The sequence below is a fragment of the Scyliorhinus canicula genome, chromosome 19 (assembly GCF_902713615.1).
Source record: "Scyliorhinus canicula chromosome 19, sScyCan1.1, whole genome shotgun sequence".
NCBI classification, from domain to species: domain Eukaryota; kingdom Metazoa; phylum Chordata; class Chondrichthyes; order Carcharhiniformes; family Scyliorhinidae; genus Scyliorhinus; species Scyliorhinus canicula.
In genome coordinates this window covers 94,586,031-94,609,816 of record NC_052164.1, presented here as the reverse complement: position 1 = coordinate 94,609,816, position 23,786 = coordinate 94,586,031, and the positions used below count along the sequence as shown (strand labels likewise).

Sequence of the window (23,786 nt, the reverse complement as noted above, 5' to 3'; positions counted from 1 at the left end):
AAGGGAAAGCATTATTTAAGGTTTTAAAGCATGCTTTTGGGAGTGAGGGTTGGGAATTCCAAATTGACAAGCACCTAGGTGGATTCAGATGAGAAAGCCACAGACACTAACCTGGGTTAAGAGCAGAGCGCCTGCATTTGACCGCAGTCATCTTATGTGCTAAAATAGATTTTGTGTTAATGAAATCATTGTAGCTTAAGAGGTACATAGCAATAAGTGTTAATCTTCATGTAATCGTTAAGCTAAGGGGGGGGGGGGGGTGGTTTTATCATAATTCAATTTTTCCATGTTTAATAAAGAAAAAAATATTGTTGTTAAAACGAATTAGTGGTCCTGTGACTCAGTAACTCCATGTTTTATAAAGTTTTGTAAAGTTATGGGGCTGGATTCTCCACCCCGCCGCGCCACATTTCTGCCTTGACCCGCCGGCGGGATTCTCCGTTACCCCAGCTAGCCAATGGGCGTAGCCCCACGATGTTGGGAAACCCCCGGGCTGCCGGCAAAACGGCAGAGAATCAAGCCCATGGTCTTTTAAGTCAGAGTTCCATTTTGGGAATTTCTTAGCCAGTTATAAATCAGGTCACAGGTGTATTGCCATTTTGGAACTCCACAATAAAATAAAGAGCTAGAACTAACGCAGCAGGAGATATACTATAGCTGTTTAGCACACTGGGCTAAATCGCTGGCTTTGAAAGCAGGCCAGCAGCACGGTTCGATTCCCGTAACAGCCTCCCCGAACAGGAGCCGGAATGTGGCGACTAGGGGCTTTTCACAGTAACTTCATTTTGAAGCCTACTTGTGACAATAAGCGATTTTCATTTCATTTTCATGGAGTGAATGTTTAAATGTTCTGGGGCTTCGAGAACATATGATACTACATAAATTCAAGACCAAACTGTCTAGGAAGCACTGATTAATAAATACAGTAGCAACAGATAACTTAAATTGTTACAAAGCATTAACTGTTTGGATATATTTTATCCATCATTAATACATTTTTACCCAACAATATAGATCAATGTAAGTGCTTATCGCAATTGTCCCCATTTGAAGTACTAGATTTTCATTGCACCAGCAGTAAAGGTAAGTCAATTACTAATGTTGAACATTGGACCAATATCCTTAAGTATGAAATGTGCATGTTTATCACCGCAACACGTCTCAATCGATCAAATCGAGGCACGATTACTGTGATGCAAATGCATCCGAAAGATCGGCAATCCATTATTATGCTTTCTGCCTTTCTTGTCCAACAAAACTATTGGTGTCAGAAAGCACAGAAACATCAATAGCCTGCCTACTTTATGCCTGTGCTTAATAAAATACTGCAGAAGCGATATACTGTAAAAGGAAAGAGAAGAGGACACAGGAAAAGTGCCTGCTATTAACTAAATAAGTAACATTTGTCAGATCAAATTACATAGGTTTTATTTGTCATGATCCCACTTTCCAACTAAATTACTAGTTGCAAGTGACCCACACAATGTACTAGATCACTGAACCTTTTGTCCAACATAAACAAGAAAAAATACTTTTCAACATTTCCGAAACAGAAATAGCAAAGTATATTAATATACATTCAACATATACTGCGTATTGATTACTACAATACAAAGCAACATTAAAAATGTGTTACAGATGAGAGATGGCACTGCATTTCAGTTCTGATTTTTTTTCCTTAGATCGGCAGTCGACTCTCCCATAAATACAGTGTCATGTAAACAAAACAAAAAAGATACATACAATAAAAGCTTTCAGTGTTTCCTTGGTACCTTCCCGTTAAACAGCTGAATATCAAGTTTTTAAACTTTTTTTTCATCAAATGAATGGAACAAAAAATATACAAATGACATAAGTTGGACAGATGTGTAGTTTAGAAGCAGATAAATGGGTGATATTTAAATTTTCATCAGGTCTAAAAATTCTCTGTCCGGAGCTACTTATTTTTGTTTTTTTTTTTAAAACCATGATTATTAAAATCACAGTTAAACACTGCTTGACTGGCTTCGTTGTAGTCTTTCTTTCCATTCGTGCAAATTCCTTTCGACGTTCTGCTTCTTCCCCTTTTTGAAGCAGCTAAATCTTTGAACTTAAATTTCATTTTCTGATCGGTTTTAGAGTTCAGAAAGAAGCCCCAAAGCTGCTGCTCTTTGGGCAGAATCTGGGTGTTCTAATATATATTTTTAAAAAATGACATGACATAGAAACATAATACGCACTGTGAAATTTCAAAGGGTTAACATTAACAAATTTCACCTGGCACAAGGAAACAAGTCACATTACAATGCCATAAAAAGGGAAAAATACTTTAACAAAGGTGCAAGTTACAATTCAAATATAACAAAATCATCTATTTTGACAATTTCTCTTTAACACACGGTTCATTTAATTGATATCTTAAGGTAACTTAACAGGTTCTACGTGGATGGGAAATAAAAACCATAAAATCTAACTTGCTTTTTAAAAAAATGGCCGTACGCTTTTTTTTTGGTAAATGACGCAGAAATTAACATGAGAAAGAAAGCACAACGACAAACACTGGAAAATAAAACTTAGGAAAACAAAGCATATTGCACCACTGTTAGGCAAAAAACCGAAAATGGAGGAGTATCAGAGGGACAGCAAGCAGTCTTATTGCTCACAGAGTAAATTAGGCCTCAGGACGCATGCTGTACTGCTCCGGTACTCTCCCTGGATAAAGTGACATCACAGGGCTTGGAGAGTTTTTCTTTCTGCAGGGTAAGGCCAGGGCGCATGAGGATGTCCGGGAGTCATGGCTGTTTCGCTTTTTCTCTTTCTGTAATTTTGAAAACTTCAGTCTTGTCTTCTCCTCATGACTGGCACTGACAGGTGTGGCAAGTAGCGCAACCCTCAACTGACAGCAGACAAGTCACGATATTGTGCTGGAAAGAAATACAATGAAGTTTTGGCGTGATGCTGCTAGATACTGTTGGCAAAATGGACCTTTCACCTCAAAGCTGAACACACTCGTCTGTAGAAGAATAAAAAGAAAACTAGTATTAGTTTGCAATTTTTCAATTTGCCAACTGTAATTTGAATCCAAGCTCCCCATATAGATCAGAGCGGTCAGGATTCAGGCTCAATCTCTAGTGCATGGAAAGTTAGCTGGATTCCTAATTTAAGTAGCACTGGCTTTTAAGTGCCAAAAAGAAAATTAGACAGGGGTCCTGCTCTTATCATTGCCTGTTGATTATGGTTGTGGGTGAACGCGACGGCAGAATTAGGATTGGGAATGCTGTAATGGACAATAGCTAGCCAACAAAGCTTACAGGTAAATAATGGCTAGGTAGACCCGGAGGGAAAGCTGCATGCATGGCAAGAAGGAACCAATGACTTCAACAGAGGAAATGAGTGGAGTGCAATTCTACTTAAAAGCAACAAATATACAATACTTTCCTCAGAACTCAAAGAGGTTCAATCTATGAATGGGTTTTATTGTTCATTCCTGATTCTCCCGAGGTGATGGGGTGGACCTTCTTCTATTAGATACGTATTTATCCAGAAGCAAATGTGCAACAAAACTGAAGTATTTGCCTGTAATGCTACTTTTAAATTAATCCTGCAGTACAGTGTCAAAAAAAGTACAAAACACCGATCAACAAATGATCCCAAATCCAAAGCATGTCCAATTTCGAAATCTTACAATTGTTCTATTATATCTAGAGGTCATGTTGTAATCTTGATGGTCAACTCACACCTGGACCTGTGTGTCCTGGTCTGACCGCCATGCTGTATGTAGGATAAACAGCTGTTGCAAAATGTGCTGAGAAAAGCAATAATGATTCAAGAGAAAGAGTTTTGAGGAAAGATTAAGGGGAATTTAATTATTAATCATGGCTCAATGGGAAGCACTCTTGTCCCCGAATCAGGAGATGTTTGTTCAAGTACCACTTCAGAGATTTGAGCATGAAAGTCTAAGACTGACATTTTGGTCCATAACTAATTGCCCTAGATCTGTTCAGGGAAGTGTTGCACTGTCGGAGGTGTCATTTTGAAGAAGAGCAGGGAGTTACCCCTGGTGTTGTAGCAATAGTTCTCCCTCATACCACACAAAATCAATCTGGCCATTGTAACATTGTTGTTTGCGGCTGCCACATTTCCTTCATTACAACAATGGCTACAAATTCAAGAGGACTTAATTGGCTCTTAAGTGCTTTGGGGCATTCTTAGATTGTGAAAGCTGCTCCATGATCGCAAATTACAAAGAACAAAGAAAAGTACAGCACAGGAACAGGCCCTTCGGCCCTCCAAGCCCTCGCCGACCATGCTGCCCGTATAAACTATAATCTTCTACATGCTTGGGAACCATATCCCTCTATTCCCATCCTAACTTCATATCCTTTAGTCAAGATACATAAATTATGAAATAGATAACATGAAACATGGTTAAAGGAGAGGCAGGACTGGCAGCTCAATATTCGGTACAGATGCTGTAGGAAAGATAGACCAGGAGATAGGAGGGGAGTTGCATTTTTGATTAGGGACAACATCACAACAGTACAGAGAGAGGATATATTCAAGGGTTCACCCACTGAGTCCATACGGGTAGAACTGAAAAATACCATGGCAGATGAGAGTCAATAAAAGTCTGGAATTATCCAGTGGTGACTGTGAAACCATTGTCATCTGCGATAAAAATCCACCTGGTTCACTAATGTCCTTTAAGGAAACAAGTCTGCCACCCCTGCTTGGTCTGGCCTACATGTAACTTCAGATCTACGGCAATGTGGGTGACTCTTAAAAGCCCCAGAAATGGCCCAGCAAGCCACTCGAGGTTTTTACAGAATGAAACCAGATGCACCACATAGCATCGTCTTAGACACTGGAAACTACAACGGCAAACCCACCCCTGTTGACCCGCCTATAAACATCTGGGGGCTTATGCCAAAATTGGGAAAACTGTCGCACAGACTAGTCAAGTAACATCCACAGTCAGATTAAGGAATCATATCAGATGTTCCAGACACCACCATCACCATCCTAGGTACGTCCTGTCCCACCAGGATAGCACAGTAGTACATAGTTGGGAGGGAATGACCCTAGAAGTCCTCAACATCAATTTCAAACCCCACAGTGTCTCATTACATTAGGTCAAACATGGGAAAGGACAGCTCCTGTACATCACTACCATCTAGGGGCTGGTTTAGCTCACTTGGCTAAATCGCTGGCTTTTAAAGCAGACCAAGCAGGCCAGCAGCACGGTTCGATTCCCGTACCAGCCTCCCCGGACAGGTGCCGGAATGTGGCGACTAGGGGTTTTTCACAGTAACTTCATTGAAGCCTACTCGTGACAATAAGCGATTTTCATTTCATTTCATTTTTTCATTTCTAGAAGGACAAGGTACCTGGGAACACCACCACCTGGAGATTCCCCTCCAAGTCATACACCAACCTGAGTTGGAAATATATCACTGTTGCTGGGTCAAAATCAAGGAACACCTCTCTAACAGCACTGTAGGTGTACCTACATCACATGAACTATAGCAGTTGAACAAGGCAGCTCACCACCACCTACTCATTGGCAACTAGGGATGGGCAACAAATGTTGGCCTGGCCAGCAATGCCTACATTCCGTAAATGAATATAAACTAATTCCACAGAACGTAACTTCGAGCCAGCAAACTGATACTCGGGTTGATATATTGCCTCACTATGGTAGCTTTATTTTATATTAGTGTAACAACTAAATTGTTCTTATTTGCAACCGATAACTGCATTCAGACAGAATGGTCTGGATTTTGTCACTGAGTTTGGGCCCTCGATGTCAGGACCAAATGGGGGTCCCAGGCCTGTACTCCAGGTCGGCAGTGAGTCCAGCAACACAATCTTCCATCTTGTGCCCAGCATTTCACAGGATCACAGAGCTGTTGCGGTGCAGGAGGAGGCCATTTGGTCCACTGCATCTGCGTCGGCTCTCTGAATGAGCATTATAACTTTGTGTCATTCTCCTGCCTTTTCTCTTTAACCCTGCACATTGTTTATATTCAGATAATCATTTAATTACCTTCTTGAATGTCTTGATTGAACCTGCCTCTACCACACTCCCAGGCAGTGCATTCCAGACCCAAACCACTCCGCATGAAAACATTTTTTCTCACAACACATTTGCTTCTTCTGCAAGTCACTTTAAATCTGTTACATCCTATTAAGTACAGTGGGCAGGCTATGCTGCTGGTCCAATAAAATGGTTGGCAGTTCTGGAGAGTTGGCAGCACCACTTGTGGGGGGGGGGGGGGGGGGTACTGGGTGAGGTGGATACTGCTGAGGCAGGTCAAGGACAACGAGGGCACTCCAACATGGAGGAAGCTCAGCAGTGCAGAAATAACCAAATTCCAGGGTGGCAAGTCATTAGGGATGGAGGATAAATGCCATGCTCGGGTGTACTTGCAAGTGCTGTTTGTTAATGCTCAAGGCCTCTTCAACGAGACACAGAGCTTCCAACTCTGATTTTCTCCCAGCCTACCGCAGGGAGGTCACCTAAACTAAGTTGGCGGCCTCCACATGAGGCGGAGTCTGCTCCGCGATTGGAACAAATGTTGACGAGTCTGAAAATTCACCCCTAATTGGACCAACCCCGGCCCCCCACCCCTCTATTTTCCTCGCTCTCCACTCCAAGTCTCCATTACAAAGCCAGGAAAACTCAGCCCAACTCAAACTCCTGAACTCATCAGTTTTACAGGCATAACTATACTGTGTAAGTAACACTGTCTTCCATACATATTTACTTTTATGATAAGAATGCCACTGCAAACTATGAGAAACAAAACAAAATTTCCTTACAAAATAAAGTGCAGCACGGTGGCACAATGGTTAGCACTGCGGCCTCACAGTGCCAGGGACCCAGGTCCGATTCCGGCCTTGGCTGACTGTGTGAAGTTTGCACATACTTCCGGTGTCTGCCTGGGTTTTCTCTGGGCGCTCCGGTTTCCTCCCACAGTCTAAAGATGTGCAGTTTATGTGGATTGGCTGTGATCAATGCGTGGAGTTACGGGGATAGGTCGGGGGGAGTGGGCCAAGGGTAGAATGCTCTTTTGGAGGGTTGGTGCAGCAGACCTGATGTGCAGAATGGCCTCCTTCTGCACTGTAGTGATTCTACAATTCTACAAAAACGACTGGAATTATAGACAAGCCAAATACACGCAGTCTCCTGAGAACAGCTGTATTGAAGCTCACCTCTGTATCCCCTACACTCCAGCTTGCTCCATTCCAAAGACCAAATCAGCGTGTTTGTAGGTGAGAAGTTTGTTGTCAAATGGTGGATTCAGTTCTTTCAGGATGTCAGAGATACATTTGGTGGTGTAGCAGGAACTGTTTGAATGCGGTGAACCCTCTCCTGGATTTGGATCAGCAGAACTCTGTGAACTTTCATCACACTCTGAAAGACCATTGAAGAACCAAACAAGAGAGCCATTTAAAAAGCTGTTTGCACTCAAACTTTTATGCTGCTTTGTTTTCGCATAGATCATTGTCAGCTACAGCAAGAACCAGAAACAGGGAATACCAAAACTTTAATCAGTGTTCTAGTAAATAACATTTCTCAATTCCAGTTCATAATCTGATCTACTAGTCTATGAAAGATGGACTAAGTCCAACTCTGTTTACCTTATGTAGAATTGCAGGATTTTAATCAACATTTATGGGATCAAATACCACAATTCCACCCTACGAAAATCAAAAGCCCAGTCACCTAGGCAAATGTCTATTCTGAAGCTTCATCAAAAAATAACCTTTCATTTTTATTTCAACAGGTCTGCTTGTTATAGTTCAACTGGATTTTTTTTTTTGATGAGAATAGGCTAACTGGGTTTGTTCCTTTTCTGCATTCCAACCTACACCTTCTGATGTACAGGATCAGCAGGCAAATTGCTACCAACCCTAGCTAATATAACTGACGTAACAGCTCCTGTGGGGTGTTAAGAGGATTTTTTTTGTTGTAAGTAAAAAAGATACTTTCTAATTCATTTCCTGGCTGGATTTTTAAAATAACAACAAACAGTAATCCTATAAAGACAATGGAGGCCAGTCATAATATACAATTTACATTTCACCCAAATGGAATGAAATGGAGATTGAATCTCAAACTCCCCCCCGCCCTCGGGAGCATGAAGGACCATGTCTCTTGGCTTTCCACTATCCTGAAACTTTTCAAATTTCTTAGTAGAGACATCAAAATGCAATTACCGGTTCTAAAAAAGAAATGACCCAAAAGCAGATATAGAATCATAGAATTTACAGTGCAGAAAGAAGCCATTTGGTCCATCGAGCCCGCACCAGCCCTTGGAAGGAGCACCCTACTTAAGGCCACACCTCCACCCTATCCCCGTAAACCCAGCTAATCTTTTTGGAGACTAAGGACAATTTATCATGGTCAATCCACCTAACCCACACATCTTTGGACTGTGGGAGGAAACCGGAGCACCCGGAGGAAACCCACGCGGACATGGGGAGAATGTGCAGACTCCGCACAGGCAGTGACCCAAGCCAGAAATCGAACCTGGCAAATCGAATTCCTCTGGAATATATACATACAGCCAGCTGGGCTTTAAGAACTGGTTCCCATGCCGGAAATATCAGGGGCAGAATTCTCCGTTCCTGAGGCTAAGTGCCGGCACGGTGATTTACAATGAGAAAATCTGCGTGGGCCCCTCACTGATTCCGGTACCAGTGAAGGGCTAGCACCGGTGCCGCAAGAAACACCCGCGGAACGCACAGAAAACGGACGGAGAATCGCTGGGTGCCGGGCCGCGCATGTGCAGGGCTGACAAGCTGCACGGCCGCGCCGGAAAATATGTCGCCGGTCATGCTGCACCATGTACCCGCCCACCCCGACCCCACAGCCCACCCCCCTCTACTTCCCCCAGCCCGAGGAGAAGCCTCCCGGTCAGCAACACAGATCCTGGCCTAGTGTGGCAGCGCTGGACACTGTCCGCAACCGGCAAGCCATGTTCCTGCCTGCTGGGACCACACATGGCCCGCGCCGTCGGGAACTCGGTCCATCGGGAGCGGAACAGCTGATGCTGCGCCAAAGGCATTGCAACTGCGCGCATCCCTGTGACGCCGATTTGGAGGGGGCGGAGGATAGTGACCACGCATCAAACTGGCGCCTGCCTCGAATCCAGTGTCGGAAGTCATTTTCTGCCCAATCACCGTACCTGATTGCGACGTCAGACTACCGAGAATTCCGCCCCAGAAGTCAGAATGCTGCACTGAAAAGCTGCAAATAAAGCTGTCTCTCTCTCTCTGCAATATTGTGCAAGAATTTGCAAAATAACCATCCTCTGCAAACCAAGATCTTTTGGGAATAAAAACGTGGGGATCTGCTTCGAATAACTGCACCCACAAAGACAGACGAACAGAATGGCTGCAATGTGCAATCACTGCATCGGGACTGGCCAAAGCCGTGAGCCATATATTCCTTTGTTTGTTTGTCTTCTTCACAACTGGAAAAAAATATTTAAGCCTATCCTCTTATTCTACCATATGTACGAGTGTGTGTGGGTGAGTGAATGTGGTTGAGACTTAACTGTTTTTTTTAACAATTCGGGTTGTAGCTTTAATCAATTTATCTTGTTCTTTGTTTAAACTCTGAAAACCTGTGTCACTAATTCGTTGCAATCTGAAAGCATACAGAGTGGGACTCCTGAAGTATTGGCAAACCACTTCACTTTTAAATTCACAAAAAAAGCCTGTTACGGTCAGGCCTGAAATGTTTGGAAAAGGGTGTCATTTGTTATCCCTCCTCACACGGTTATAGCAGAAATTTGTGGGCAAACATCTGGGATCAATCCCACAGACAGCAAGAGATTTAGAGTGGGGCAAGTAAATTGCTCCCTCGAAGCAATTTGATTCAAACTGCTACAGGTTTCCTTGGGTTTACAATACCAAAATGCAAAAATGTCCACATTCAAAGCTGTTGCCTTTCTCGGTAATTTAAAGGTCCTGTCCCTCAAGGAGTTGAAAAGTGTAGCTAAGGATTTGGAATTAAGAGCTTCACCGAAAAGCCGGGAAATATAAACATTTACAACTCGTGGCCAGACAATTAGATTGCAAACCTGGAGGAATTGCAACAGACAACATAGTGTTAGTGAAATTAAACTAGAAAGAAATGGTTGGAGAAATAGAGAGGCAAAAAAGAAAATGAGAGAGAAGAAAAGGAGAGAGAGGAGGCTTCGCAAAAAAGATATCAAGAAAGGATGATGAGACCATGTGAATGACTAGGGAGGTACAGGCAGCCACGGCAGACTGGAGGATAATACTCCCAAAAAGTCAAGAACATTCGAGAGAGGTTGAAAAGACTGCAGAAAGCCAGCAAGGGAACCAGGAGAGGTTTCGAATCCCAACAGGGAGCGGTGGAACCCATGAGATTTGAAGGAGTTAGGGAGGAGCTACTTGAATTTAGTAAGGCCGGAACCTGGCCAGTAAGAGTAAAAAGGGTCAGGATAAGATCTGAAGGATTTAAAAGGGCCATGCAGGTGGCAACTACGACTGATGATGATGAACTTGTCCACAAGCCCTCACCCCAAAGGAAACCTGTAAATTATAGGAGTTGGGAGAGTATAGCAGAGCACTGAAGAACTCAGTATAACGCTCCACGGCATTAAGTGTAACACTCTGCAGTACTCGGTATAGATGAAGTAAATAGTGAAATTTCCAATGAGTCAGTAAGTGGGGGGTATAAATTAAAGGTCAAGGTGAGAGGTTAGAATGTCTTTTTGCATGCGGATTAGGCTGGGATTGTCTGCCAGCGTGGCCTTGGCATGATGGGCCTTGCGGTGGCTCAAAGGGTTAAGTATTTAAGGTAGGTGCCCCCAAAGTCAATTGGAGGCCCCCCCTCCTCCCCAAAACACAAATCCTGTCCAGCTCAACCCACCCCCCAGAACCCCCCATCAGACCACCCATACCAGAGAGCCCCCCATATCAGAGACCCCCTTATATAATGTCCCTTCATGCTTGAATGCATCTCAAGAAGCCTGCTTTGAACTAACCACAATGATTATAAACATCCAGGAGTTAAGTGCTTTCACTCTTTTTCTCAGCATAAAGCACTTAACTTATTTTGATATGGTCAGTTGTCAATCATGGGTTAGCTGCTCATAAATATTGTGGTCAGGTTCATAGCAGGCTACATGAATGCATTCAAGCAAGATGGGAAAGGAAAATAAAAAATCCAGACATCTGGTTGTCTGGAAGCTGTCAATTACAGCCTACTAAAATCTATTTCTCCATGAAGTGAATAGAAGCCTTGCAGATCAAAGGATTTGAGGGGGTTTTAAGCCGTCTGATGTGGTTTTGGCTTTCTATGAAGTAACAGCTGCTGCTTTCTCCACTTCTGTCTGAGGCAGCAGGTGTAAGGGACAAGTGGGTGAAAAAACTGTGATAGTTTTCATTATTTTGCTAGAGACTGATTGGGGGGAGTCTCACCTGTGGGCGGGATCTCTGACATGGGGGTTCTCTCACATGGCTTGGCATCTGGGGGATTGGGTCACCCTCATGAGTGTGTGCTGTGGTGGGGAGAGTGGGTGAGTTGGTGTAGCCTATGAGCACAGGTGGATTATATTCGTATCAATATGTTAAGTATTTAATTTGAGTTTAAGGTAGTACAGATAGCATAATCAAGAGGTTCTGACCTTCATTCTCTCTGGTCTGTAGCTGTTGGCTTCCTGTGAGTGATGGCTGGCTAAGAACATCTGACATACGGGCAGAGCTAAGCACCTTTCCAGCTAACAAACTCATCCCTGAAGGTTCCGCCTGATCCTTAAAAAGAAAAGGGACGTTAAATCCGACAATAAAAGGTAGACTGGGACAGCAAAATTAAGAAACAACAAACAGTGCTTTATTCCTGAAGGAAACCAAATAAAGATTTTGTTCTTTTGCGTTCTTTTATAAATAGAAAATATTAGTGTCATGATAGGGAGAAGAAACTTGGAAACAGCCTTTGCCACAGGAGAGAGATTAGAAATTTCTCCAGTTCAGTCCCCGATCATTGGCACTAACCATATAATCAAAGCACAAAAAAAGCCCACATTTTTCCAATGGCTGCTTCAGCTTTGAAAAGAAATACCTTCAGTTATTTAAATTTCTGTAGCTTGTTAGTGTCTCATACAGAGGGCGGGATTCTCCAGCCATGCCCGCCCGGCGACCGGAGAATCCCGCCTGAGGTCAATGGACTTCTCCATTGTCCGTGTCTCGCCCACGGCATTCTTGCGGCGGGAGGAGGAATCCAGCCCAGAGTCATCTCAGAGCAACCATGTAGGGTAGAGCCAAAAAGCAGTGGATACGGAAGGCAGATTGGAAGGTTTAGTGGTGAAAGCACAGTTGAATAGAAGACGTTTGTTTCTGTTTGAAGAAATCAGAGGGCATTTTCAATCCTTTTAACCTTAAATTTGATGACTACCCAATCACAAAGGGGAAATTAAGTCAAGTATAATTACTGTTGGGTTTTGCTGGGCCAAGACTGAGACAGATTCGGCATAGCTGAAGCACCATTGATTCTGTTTAATACTCACTAAACATGCTGCCTTTTGGTTTAATAAGCTTAAATATTGAAAGCAAAGAAAGTAGCACAAATTAAACTTTAAACAAAATGCGCCACATTATTCAGACTTTTTCTGTCACGCTGTAAACAAGAGGTAATAATCAGACGTTTAACAGTTAATGATGCAAGAGAGTAAAAACTATTTATACATACATAAGCATCGTCACTTGTCTGAATGGTGTGATGCCGTTGAAGGGTTCTAGTTGACTGTCTCGTTGTGTAACTGACACCATTGTGATCATTTACCTCCATTGGCTGCATAGGAGCTCTTCTCCCATCCATTTGATCCCCCGTCATGGACTCTGAAATAAGAGGGTTTTCATGCAGTTCCAGTGTTGTTTCTTTTTGGGTACTGCAGAACTAGCCTTATGTATCTCTGGCTCTCTGTTTTTAATCACTTAAATAACATTCAATGCAACTTCCCTCAATCTTTGAACATGGATCATGATTTACATTCAAATGAATAAGACGCGGTCTAAAAGGAGAAAATAACAGACACTTGACCGTGAAGACATCACATTGGAAGTTCTTGGGCCATGCTGTATTTACAGCTTTCCATTTCAGTTCTTCGATGGATGGTACAGCGCAAATAAAGAGGGAAATGAAAGACTGAGGCATTTAAAGTCACAGAGAGAAACAGAAGAAGGATTAGAGTCATAGAGATATTTTTGTGGATGATGCACTTCATTCAAAGAATGAGAAAAAAACATATCAAAAGGTAGGGAATATAACATTCTGCCTGAGTAAAAGCTTGTGTAGCTTGAATTGGTCAACTAGAAGAATCCCCAATTTTCCCAACATAGTATACAACAGACGCCATCATACTGTATCACTTTAGCAGCTGCACTGGTGTCAATTCATCAAGGAGCTGCTCAGAGTGCTAGCTCCCTTTCTCCACCTACCTTCTCCTCTGCCACTGGTGTCTTTAGATAGATCATGGGTGGGACTTAACTAATTGGGAATAAAGTCCCATAGCGAGCATGTTTCCTGGCATTCACTGTGCCGAGAAACACAATGTTGTAAAACGCGATCCGGATTATATCGGGGCCTCAGTGGGGAACGGGCAGCAGAATTCGCACAAATCCCCGTTTAGGGCACGGAGGGACTCCGCTCGCCTGAACTCCTCAGTGTAGTGAGAGGTCAGAGATTTTTAAATGGCGTCCCAACCTCTGGAACCTTCCCCGCCGCCCCAACACACTATGGGAGGGTCCCCCGGTCAGCTATCGCACCCCCTTGCGCAGGTCACCTCCCGCTCGGTCGGCACTGTGCAAACAAATGCCAGACTGGCACTGCCCCTGCCAGCTGGTGTCACTAGGGCACCTGGTCAGTGCCAGGTTGGCACCCAGGTGGCACTGCAAGAGTGCCCAGGTGGTTCCAGCAGTGCCTGGGTACCACCCTGCCCAAAGGGCATGCTCCTCTGGGCCTCCAATCTCCTGGGAGACTCCCATGACTGCCGTCCCGTCTGATCCCCTATGGTGGAGATCAGCAATGAACGGCACTTGCCCAAGGTCTCTGAGACGAAGGGGATAGATTCCAATGCCTCAGGTACCTCGGGAAACTGCACATTAAAGTGAGACTAGCTGTCCCGCTTTAATACACAGATCTGCCAAAATGTGTCCTGGGATCTACATTGCAACATCACGTGAGATCGCCTTAGATCTCGTGAAGTGTTGCAAGCCAGATAGATTCCGGGAAGGGGGGTCACCCAGGTTCTATTGACCACGCTGGTTTGCACAAGCTGCTTTTCAGGTGCAGCGTGGCCATTCGATCACAACTAATGGCTTTCCATACCTGTTCAATGTTTTCCTTTCTGCCTGATGCTGCAATAGCTAATCAATGTGCTCCAGTGAAATATTACTTTATCATCAATTTGATTGTCAGAAGCAGAGGTGCTCCCACCATTGTGGGAATTAATCAAGATTTTATTGTAAAAAAATAACATAGTACAGTGGCAGAAGGAAGCATATATGATAAATGCGTTACAGCAATTACTTGTCACAGCTTACTGAGTCAAGTACAATCAACCATCGTTTGCAGCTGTTTCACTGTCAGGCTGCATGTTGTCCAGGGCAAAACAGGAAATGAAGTCCAAGACTGCACTTCCAGAGAGTTCCTGTACATGGAATAGCAAACCTAAATGAGAAACAAAGTTCAGCTTGGACAGAGAACAAAGCTCTCTACTGGAAGCGAACAAAGAAATTCTTTCCTTCTGAAGTTATGATGCCCTTCCCAAGGACAAAACTGAGCTCACTATGTTGCTGTGTACTCTCAATAACAGGCATTTCTGGTCTGCCATCTACCCCACAGATCCAACAGCACTGACTGTTTCTCTCAGTTATGCTGAATGAGCAAATGCAATTATATTATTTTCCTTTTTCTAGAAAGCAACCTTTATGCCATTAAGATCATTTTCATATTTTTTCCAGTAGAATCTTTAATGTACAGATTACACATTCACACTGACATCGAAGGTAATCATAAACTCAGATTCTTACTGGCCTTTCAAAACAGCTGACTGCAGCTTTGAAATGTTTTGCAATCTGTAAAGCATAAAGGGAACAGTCATTTGATTATTTGCACCTCTGAAAGCCTTGCGAGCTGCTTCAGGTCAGAAACTTGTCACACAATGGCAAAAATACAGTCTACAGGTTGATTCCCAGACCGGCCTGCTGGCAGTAACAATTTTGCCTATCCGACAAAGTACAGAACCCCGTTTAAAAAAAATTTAGAGTAACTAATTATTTTTTCCAATTAAGGGGCAATTTAGCGTGGTCAATCTACCTAATTTGCACATTTTTGGGTTGTGGGGGTGAAACCCACGGAGATACGGGAAGAACGTGTAAACTCCACACGGACAGTGACTCAGGGCTGGGATCGAACCCTGGTGTCAGCACCATGAGGCAGCAGTGCTAACCACTGCACCACCGTGCCACCCTATAGCCCCATATTTTATTACGGGGAGGTCCGCTCGCCGGAACTCCCAATTGTAGCGAGAGATTGGGATGCAACATGGGAGGGTCCCCCCGGCCCCCCTCTCCTGCACCCTTCACACCCATGGTGGGCAATGCTGGACCAATCGCGCACAAGCAAAAAATGAAAGCTTGGCACCTTGGCAGTGCCAACCTGGCAGTGCCCCTGCCACCTGGCAGTGCCACCCGAGCACCTTGGCAGTGCCAGGAGGCGGCAATTCGGCCCATCGTCTCTACATCGACCCTCTGAAAGAGCACCCTAGCGGGGTCCACTCCCCTGCCCATAGGCAAATGGGACAGAATACAACAGAAAACACTGTCAGTGGGATGGAGAGCTCAAAAAATGGTGTGAGGGAAGTGAAAAAAAGGTTACAGAAATAGGAATTCCAAAAGTCCTTCCTGAGAGGTATCAGAGATTTAGTATGTATTTAATAGCTGAATATTAATAATTTTTATCACAATTTACAAACTCTGAAAAACCAGGCTTTGCATTCCTAATTTTTACTACAATGAAGTCAGTGTAAAAATCCCCAAATCGCCACACTCAGGCGCCTGTTCGGGTACACAGAGGGAGAATTCAGAATGTCCAATTCACCTAACAAGCACAGCTTTCAGAACTTGTGGGAGGAAACCGGAGCACCCGGAGGAAACCCACGCAGAAACGGGAAGAACGCGCAGACTCCGGACAGACGGTGGCTCAAGCCGGGATTGGAACCCATGGGCGGGATTCTCCTACCCCACCACCCGGGTCGGCGGGAATCCTGTCCCTGCCGGCTGCTGAATTCTCCGGCACCGGAGTGTTGGCAGGGTCGGGAATTGTGCCGCGCGGTAGCCACTGGCAGCACCCCCCCCCCCCCGCGGCCCGCGATGAGCCGAGTGGCCGCCAGTTTTTTTTTTGCCGGTCCTGCTGCAGTAAATTCGAGTAGGTCCTTACCGGGGGGACCTGGCGGCGCGGCGGCCTCCGGGGCTCTCGGGGGGTGGGGCGCAGGGTGATCTGGCCCCGGGAGGTGCCCCCACGATGGCCTGGCCCGCGATCGGGGCCCGCCGTGGGGGCACTCTATTCTTCCGCACTGGCGGCTGTAGTGGTCCGCCATGGCCTGTGCAGAAACAAAGCCCTCTGCGCGCATGCGCAGGGATGGCCGCTCCCGTGCATGCGCCAACTCGCGCCGGGTGGCGCCAACTCGCTCCGGGACTGGTCTAGACCCTGAAGGTGCGGAGGATTCCGCACCTTTGGGGTGGCCTGATGCCGGAGTGGTTCACGCCACTCCTTCCCGCCCTGTCGATTACGGCAGAATCCCGCCCCAGGTCCCTGATGCTGTGAAGCAACAGTGCTAACCTGTGCTACCGTGCCGCCCAGTACAATAGTATCAGTTTGTTATCATGCTTGGCTTATTTGAGGGGCTGAGAAAATTAAGCTTTGACTCAGGGTACTGAATTTAGTCCTATTTTCTTTGCAGAGAAAAACTGATGTTGTATCCAGCAACCTTGGGAGAATTTGTCCAAAAGCAAAATGCTGCAGATTTTGGAAATCTGAAATAAAAACAGCAAAAGCTGGAAATATTCAGTGGGTGTGGCAGCACCTGTGGATAGAAACAGCACTAACATTGCAAGTCAATAAACTTGCAGTTCTGATCAACCCGAAGGGTTAACTCTTTTGTTCTCTTCATGGATGCCAGAAGGATTACTGAGCATTTCCAGATTTTCTGTTTTTATTTGAAAATGTATACTATGCTCCAACTCATCCTTTGCCAGGATCTTTTAATTACCTCACAACTCTCAGGGCTGGATTCTTCAGCCGTGCCACGGATAAGACGCGGATCATGTAAAGGCCCGTAGATCTCGGGCGGGAATGTCCGGTCGCCGAACGGGCACGGCCGAGGAATCCCGCCCTTTATCTCTCCTTCCTCCCATGCTTAACTCACCATATGTCAGGACTGAAATTTGGCATTTGCCAGAGCAAATCACAACTGTATTTCAGTAAAATCAAATCAGTATATTGCTATAAATAACTCCAGGTTTCTGTTACCCTCTAGTTTTAGGTAACAGCCTCCCCGAACAGGCGCTGGAATGTGGCGACTAGGGGCTTTTCACAGTAACTTCATTTGAAGCCTACTCGTGACAATAAGCGATTTTCATTTCATTATTAAAACACTGCACATGAATCAAAACTGTAGATGAAGCAATTAGAAAGTATCTGGTCCTCGGACTTAAAAAACTTAAACCCAATGTAAAAGCCATGTTTCAAAGGATTATTGAGATCATTATACAAGTTGCAACCTTTGATGGGTGACTTTTGTACTGAATTTTACATGAGTGAACAAACGGACTGCAGGATCTTGAGTGAACCCAGTTTCTTCGCTCATGAATTAAACAGTTTGGTTCAATGGGTTGGTGGAAAGGAATGGACTTCAGTTCCGGGACGTCTGGTACAGTGGCAGCGTAGCAAAGATATCAGATAAATCCAGATGAGTTTTTTTTTAAACTTCAGATTATATTTCAACCTTTGTCATTGTTAATGTGAGGTTACTAATGAATTGTCTCCAGGTGCTTCCACTAACCCATATATATATAGTGGAAGCACCTGGAGACAATTCCTTAGTAACCTCACATTAACAATGATAAAGATTGACTCGACTTCCGGGCGGCGAGCGAGGAGGTCGCAGGGAGAGGGGCTCCCGCAAGCGCCAGGAAGGAACCCCCCCGACAGGCCGGACGGCGGAGGAGGAGCGGGCGGCAACGGCGGAGGAGGAGCGGGCGGCAACGGCGGAGGAGGAGCGGGCGGCAACGGCGGAGGAGCGGGCGACAACGGAGGAGCGGCGGGCGGCAGCGGCGGGCGGCAGCGGAGGAGAAGCGGAGGAGGAGCGGGCGGCAGCTGAGGAGGAGCGGGCGGCGGCGGAAGGCGGAGGCGAGGAGCGACGGCGACAGGGAGGCCCAGCAGCGGCAGGTCCAACCCCTCTCTCCCCCCCCCCCCCCCCCCCCCCCCCACGCGGGCCGGGAACGGTGCGGTAGCGGCGGGCCCTCTTCCCCCCCCCAAACCAGCAGCGGGACACCACCTTCCCCCCCCCAATCAGCAGCGGGGACACCAACTCCCCCCCCCCCCCCCCCAACCAGCAGCGAGGACACCAACCCCCCCCCCCCCCCAACCAGCAGCGAGGACACCAACCCCCCCCCCAACCAGCAGCGGGGACACAAACCCCCCCCCCCCACCCCCCCAACCAGCAGCCCCACTCGCCCCTCCCCCTCCCCCCAACTGCAGTGACCACCACGTGGCAAGGACAAAGGGGGACTCTCTCTCTCTCTCCTGGGCGAGTGGAGAGAGAAAACAAAAGAAAAAAGAGACTTATATTTCTGTTCTTTTTTTAAAATAAAACCCAAAAGAAAACTGGTAAAGAGAAAAGGGGTGAAATAAAGGGGTAAAGGAAAGAAGGGGGGAAATAAATTTTTCATTTAAAAAAAAAATATATACATATATTTTTATATATATATATATATATATATATAAATAAAATTAAAATAGGGTGCGGAAAAGGGGGAAAAGAAGAACAAGGAGAGAAGAAACGATGAAGGGGAAGGGGGAGAAAAAAATGCCAGAAGGGACCCAAGAGAAAGGGGGCACCGGAGGTGGACGGGGCAAAGGGCAAACCAGCTTGGGCGAACGAGTCAACACGCGAAGCAGCGGGAAGAATGTATCGCCGCATCCAAAAGGGCTGGACGGGCGGGCAACCTCTCCCCTGGGGTTAGAGGGGGGCGTGAATTGGAAGGAAGCCATTGCAGAGGTGGTGAGGGAGCAGCTGCAGGCAATCAAGGCAGAGTTAAAAGCAGACACAGAGGCCGCAGCACAGGCAGCAATGACCAGGGCCATGTCAGGGGTGCAGCAGGCTCTGACCAGAATGGAGGAGAAAGTGGATGCCCAAGGGAAGATACTGGAAGCCCAAGGGAAGATACTGGAAGCCCACGGGGCAACCATTAAAGAGCTGGAGAAGGCAGCGACTGACGTGAGCGACCGGGTCATGTCCCTGGAGAGGGAAATGGCGAAACTGAGTGCAACACAGGGGAGCCTGAAGGGCAGGGTAGACGACCAGGAGATCAACTCGAGAAGGCAAAACATTAAGATAGTGGGCCTGCCAGAGGGGATAGAGGGTAGAAATCCCACAACATTCGTGGCTGCGATGCTGGGCTCCTTAGTGGGGCGGGAAACTTTTCCCACCCCACCGGAAATGGACAGAGCTCATCGGTCACTGCGCCCGAAGCCCAAGGAAGGGGAAAAACCGAGAGCAGTTATAGCCAGACTGCACCGGTACCGGGATAGGGAGACAATCCTGCGCTGGGCCAAGGAGAATAGAGCCTGCAATTGGGACGGGCACGCCATCAGAATCTACGAGGATTTTGGAGCGGACATAGCTAAGAGACGGGCGGAGTTCAACAGAGCGAAAGCAGCTCTCTATAAGAACAAAGTACGTTTTGGTATGCTGTACCCAGCAAAACTCTGGGTCACATACCAACACAAGGAATATTTCTTTACAGCCCCTGCCGAGGCGAATAGATTCGTTGAGGAGCACGGGCTGGAAAAACGCCATGGGAAGTAGGGACGAGGGGCCCATGGCAAGGAGATACGTCATGCCGACGGGGGGGTGGGGAGGGGCGAGGCAAAGCCAGCCCCCTCCCCCCTGGCAGGAGCACCCAGGAAAAACAACCCAATGCCCAAGGGCCCGCTCCAGGTGGGAGGCCAGGCCCCGGCACGAGGGAACGGGAGTACTGGAGAGGGGAGAGGGGAAAGGGGACAGCAACCTCCGAGCGGGGAGCCACCGTGCTAGCAGGAAAGCTAGCGAAGGGGGCGCGCAACAGAGCAGGGCCGCAGCGCACCCCCAACAGGGGGGAAGGCGCCAGGCAGGGGAGGGGGGGGATCACCCATCAAAGGTGGGAGAGCAAATGGGGACAGGAATGGGGGAGAGAGGGGCAATGGAGGGGTACACAGGGGTATCCCCGAAAGGGATAGAGCGGGGGGGGGGGGGCACTCGGGGGGCGAGAGACCAGGGAGGGGAAATGCAGGGACGAAGGGACAAAAGAGGCCAGAAAGGGAATAGGGCCACAAAGTGCCACAGACAAGGGCTCGAAACAGGGAACTGCTGCAAACACCCACCCAGTACGGTCTGTGGGTGAAGGGGCCCCCCGGAGTGCAGGGGGCTACCCGCGTGGCGGACACACAGTGGACGGCCATGGCGGGTGTCCCCGGGACAAGGGGGAACCCCGGAGCGCAGGGACCCGACCGCATGGGGAGAGCAGTGATAGTGGACATCCTGGACGGCCCCCTAACAAAGGGAAACCCCAGAGGGCAGGGGCGCGTCCACCGGACAAATATGGTTAACCCCACAGGAGCAAGGGGGCAGAAGCCCCCCACCAGAATAGTCACCTGGAACGTAAGGGGACTTAATGGCCCAGTGAAGAGATCTAGAGTCCTCACCCACCTTAGAAACATGAGGGCCGACATAGTCTTCCTCCAAGAGACGCACTTGAGGGAGCAGGACCAACTGCGGGTAAGAAAGGGCTGGGTGGGACAAACCTATCATTCCTGTTATGGGGCAAGGGCCAGGGGGGTGGCGATCCTGATTGGCAAGAGGACAATGTTTAGGGCGACAAAGACGGTTACGGACCCAGGGGGACGGTATGTCATGGTCAGCGGGGCCCTGGATGGGGCGCCGGTAGTCCTAGTTAACGTGTATGCGCCCAACTGGGACGACACGAGCTTCATCCAAAAGACCATGGCAGAAATCCCGGACATAGCGACGCACCGACTAATCATGGGGGGGGACTTCAACTGTGTACAGGACCCAACGACGGACAGATCAAACCCCAGAACGGGGAAAACCTCAAACATGGCAAGGGAACTCAGTCACTATATGGAGCAGATGGGAGCAGTAGACCCCTGGAGATTCGCCCACCCGGGGGAGAAAGAATTCTCTTTCTTCTCCCCAGTACACAACGTGTACACCAGAATTGACTTCTTTGTGGTGGGGAAAACGGTGCTTCCAGAGATAGACAAGGTGGAATACTCCGCAATTGTGATATCAGACCACGCCCCACACTACATGGATGTGCGGCTAGAGACGGGAAGGGCCCAGCGCCCCAAATGGAGGTTGGACGGTGCCTTACTAGCTGACAAGGCCTTCAGCGAAAGGATAGCGCGGGCCATAGCGGAGTACACTGAGATCAACCAAAACGGGGAGGTCTCACCCTCCACGTTCTGGGAAGCGCTTAAGGCCGTACTAAGAGGGGAAATCATAGCCTACAAAGCGCAAAGAGATAGGGAGGAAAGGGTGGCTAGGCAGAAGCTGGTCGACTCCATACTGGAGGTAGACCATAAATACTCCGAGGCCCCGACCGTAGAACTCCTGGCGGAGAGGAAAGAATTACAAAGGAACTTTGACCTGCTCTCCACCAGGAAAGCAGTACACCAACTCCGCCAGGCACGCGGGGCCCTATACGAACACGGAGACAAAGCCAGCCGCCTGTTGGCCCACCAGCTGAGAAAGCAGGCAGCCAGCAGAGAAATTGCGCAAATCAGAGATACCAGAGGCACGTTGGAAACAGAACCAGAGAGGATTAACAAAACCTTCAAGGCCTTCTACCAAGAGCTGTACACCTCAGAGCCCCCAACGGGGAAGGCTGGGATGAACCGGTTTCTTGACGGACTGGACATACCAGTTGTGGGAGAGGGCAGAAAACGGGATCTGGAAGCACCACTAGCACTGGGAGAGATCATGGACAGCATTAGCTCCATGCAGGCGGGGAAGGCGCCGGGACCGGACGGATTCCCGGCGGACTTCTACAAAAAATTTGCGACAGCGCTGGCCCCGCACCTGCGGGAGATGTTCACAGACTCGCTAGCTAGGGGCACATTGCCACCCACGTTAGCACAGGCCTCAATCTCGCTGATACCTAAGAAAGACAAAGACCCAACGGAATGTGGGTCATACAGACCCATATCTCTGCTGAATGCAGACGCCAAAATACTGGCCAAAATCCTAGCCAAGAGGCTAGAAGACTGTGTACCTGAGGTGGTCACAGAGGACCAGACGGGCTTTGTCAAAGGTAGACAGCTTACCGCGAACATCAGGCGCCTGCTGAACGTGATAATGACCCCCTCCGGGGAGAGAACACAAGAGGTGATCGTCTCCCTGGACGCAGAAAAGGCCTTCGACAGAGTCGAGTGGAAATACCTCATAGAGGTACTGGAGCGGTTCGGGCTTGGAACAGGGTTCACCGCTTGGGTAAAGCTCCTGTACAACGCACCCATGGCGAGTGTACAGACCAACAATACCAACTCCCAATACTTCCAGCTGCACAGGGGCACCAGACAAGGATGCCCACTGTCCCCGCTGCTGTTCGCACTAGCAATTGAACCGCTAGCAATCGCGCTCAGGGCAGCAAAAAATTGGAGGGGGATCCGAAGGGGAGGTAGAGAGCACAGAGTCTCACTCTATGCGGATGATCTGCTCCTCTATATCTCGGACCCACAAAGCAGCATGGACGGAATCATCGCGCTCCTGAAAGAGTTTGGAGCCTTCTCGGGCTACAAACTCAACATGAGCAAAAGTGAGATCTTCCCAGTACACCCGCAAGGGGGGGGGGGGGCAGCACTAAAGGGGCTGCCGTTCAATCAAGCCCGACATAAATTCCGCTACCTGGGGATCCAAATAGCCCATGACTGGAAAGGGATCCACAAATGGAACCTCACCAGCCTGACGGAGGAAGTTAAAAAGGACCTGCAAAGATGGAACACACTCCCGCTCTCCCTCGCGGGGAGAGTTCAGACGATCAAAATGAACGTACTGCCCAGGTTCCTCTTCCTGTTTAGATCCATTCCGATCTACATCCCCAAGGCCTTTTTCAAAGCGCTGGACAAACTCATCATGGCGTTCGTATGGGGGGGTAAAAATGCTAGGATCCCAAAGAAGGTCTTACAAAAAACAAAAACCAGGGGAGGGCTAGCCCTCCCGAATCTACAATTCTACCACTGGGCAGCAACAGCCGAGCGAGTAAGGGGATGGATCCAGGAGCCAGAGGCTGAGTGGGTGCGTGCGGAGGAGGCCTCCTGCATGGGAACCTCCCTCCGGGCCCTCGCCACGGCAGCACTCCCATCCCCACCCAAAAAACACTCCAGCAGCCCAGTGGTGACAGCCACCCTCCAATCCTGGAACGAACTGCGGCAGCAACTTGGCCTGACCAAAATGTCGAACAGGGCTCCCATCTGCAACAACCAT

The 23,786-nt window shown here is 47.6% G+C and overlaps 1 protein-coding gene across 4 annotated transcripts in view; it reads right to left on the bottom strand.

Annotated features, from left to right (window-relative positions):
• Positions 1-1,406: 1,406 nt before the first annotated feature.
• Positions 1,407-23,786, bottom strand: part of sik3 (SIK family kinase 3) — a 308,820-nt gene continuing 286,440 nt past the window's right edge. For 3 of the 4 annotated variants that reach the window (XM_038779335.1, XM_038779336.1, XM_038779337.1), the window contains 4 exons: positions 12,710-12,858; positions 11,649-11,775; positions 7,195-7,396; positions 1,407-2,992 (listed from right to left, as the gene is read on the bottom strand). In XM_038779335.1, the coding sequence (XP_038635263.1) occupies positions 7,206-7,396; positions 11,649-11,775; positions 12,710-12,858 (467 nt within the window). In that variant the 3' untranslated portion in view covers positions 1,407-2,992; positions 7,195-7,205. The remainder of the gene's footprint in view (positions 2,993-7,194; positions 7,397-11,648; positions 11,776-12,709; positions 12,859-23,786) is intronic. The other variant, XM_038779338.1, reaches the window with a different exon arrangement.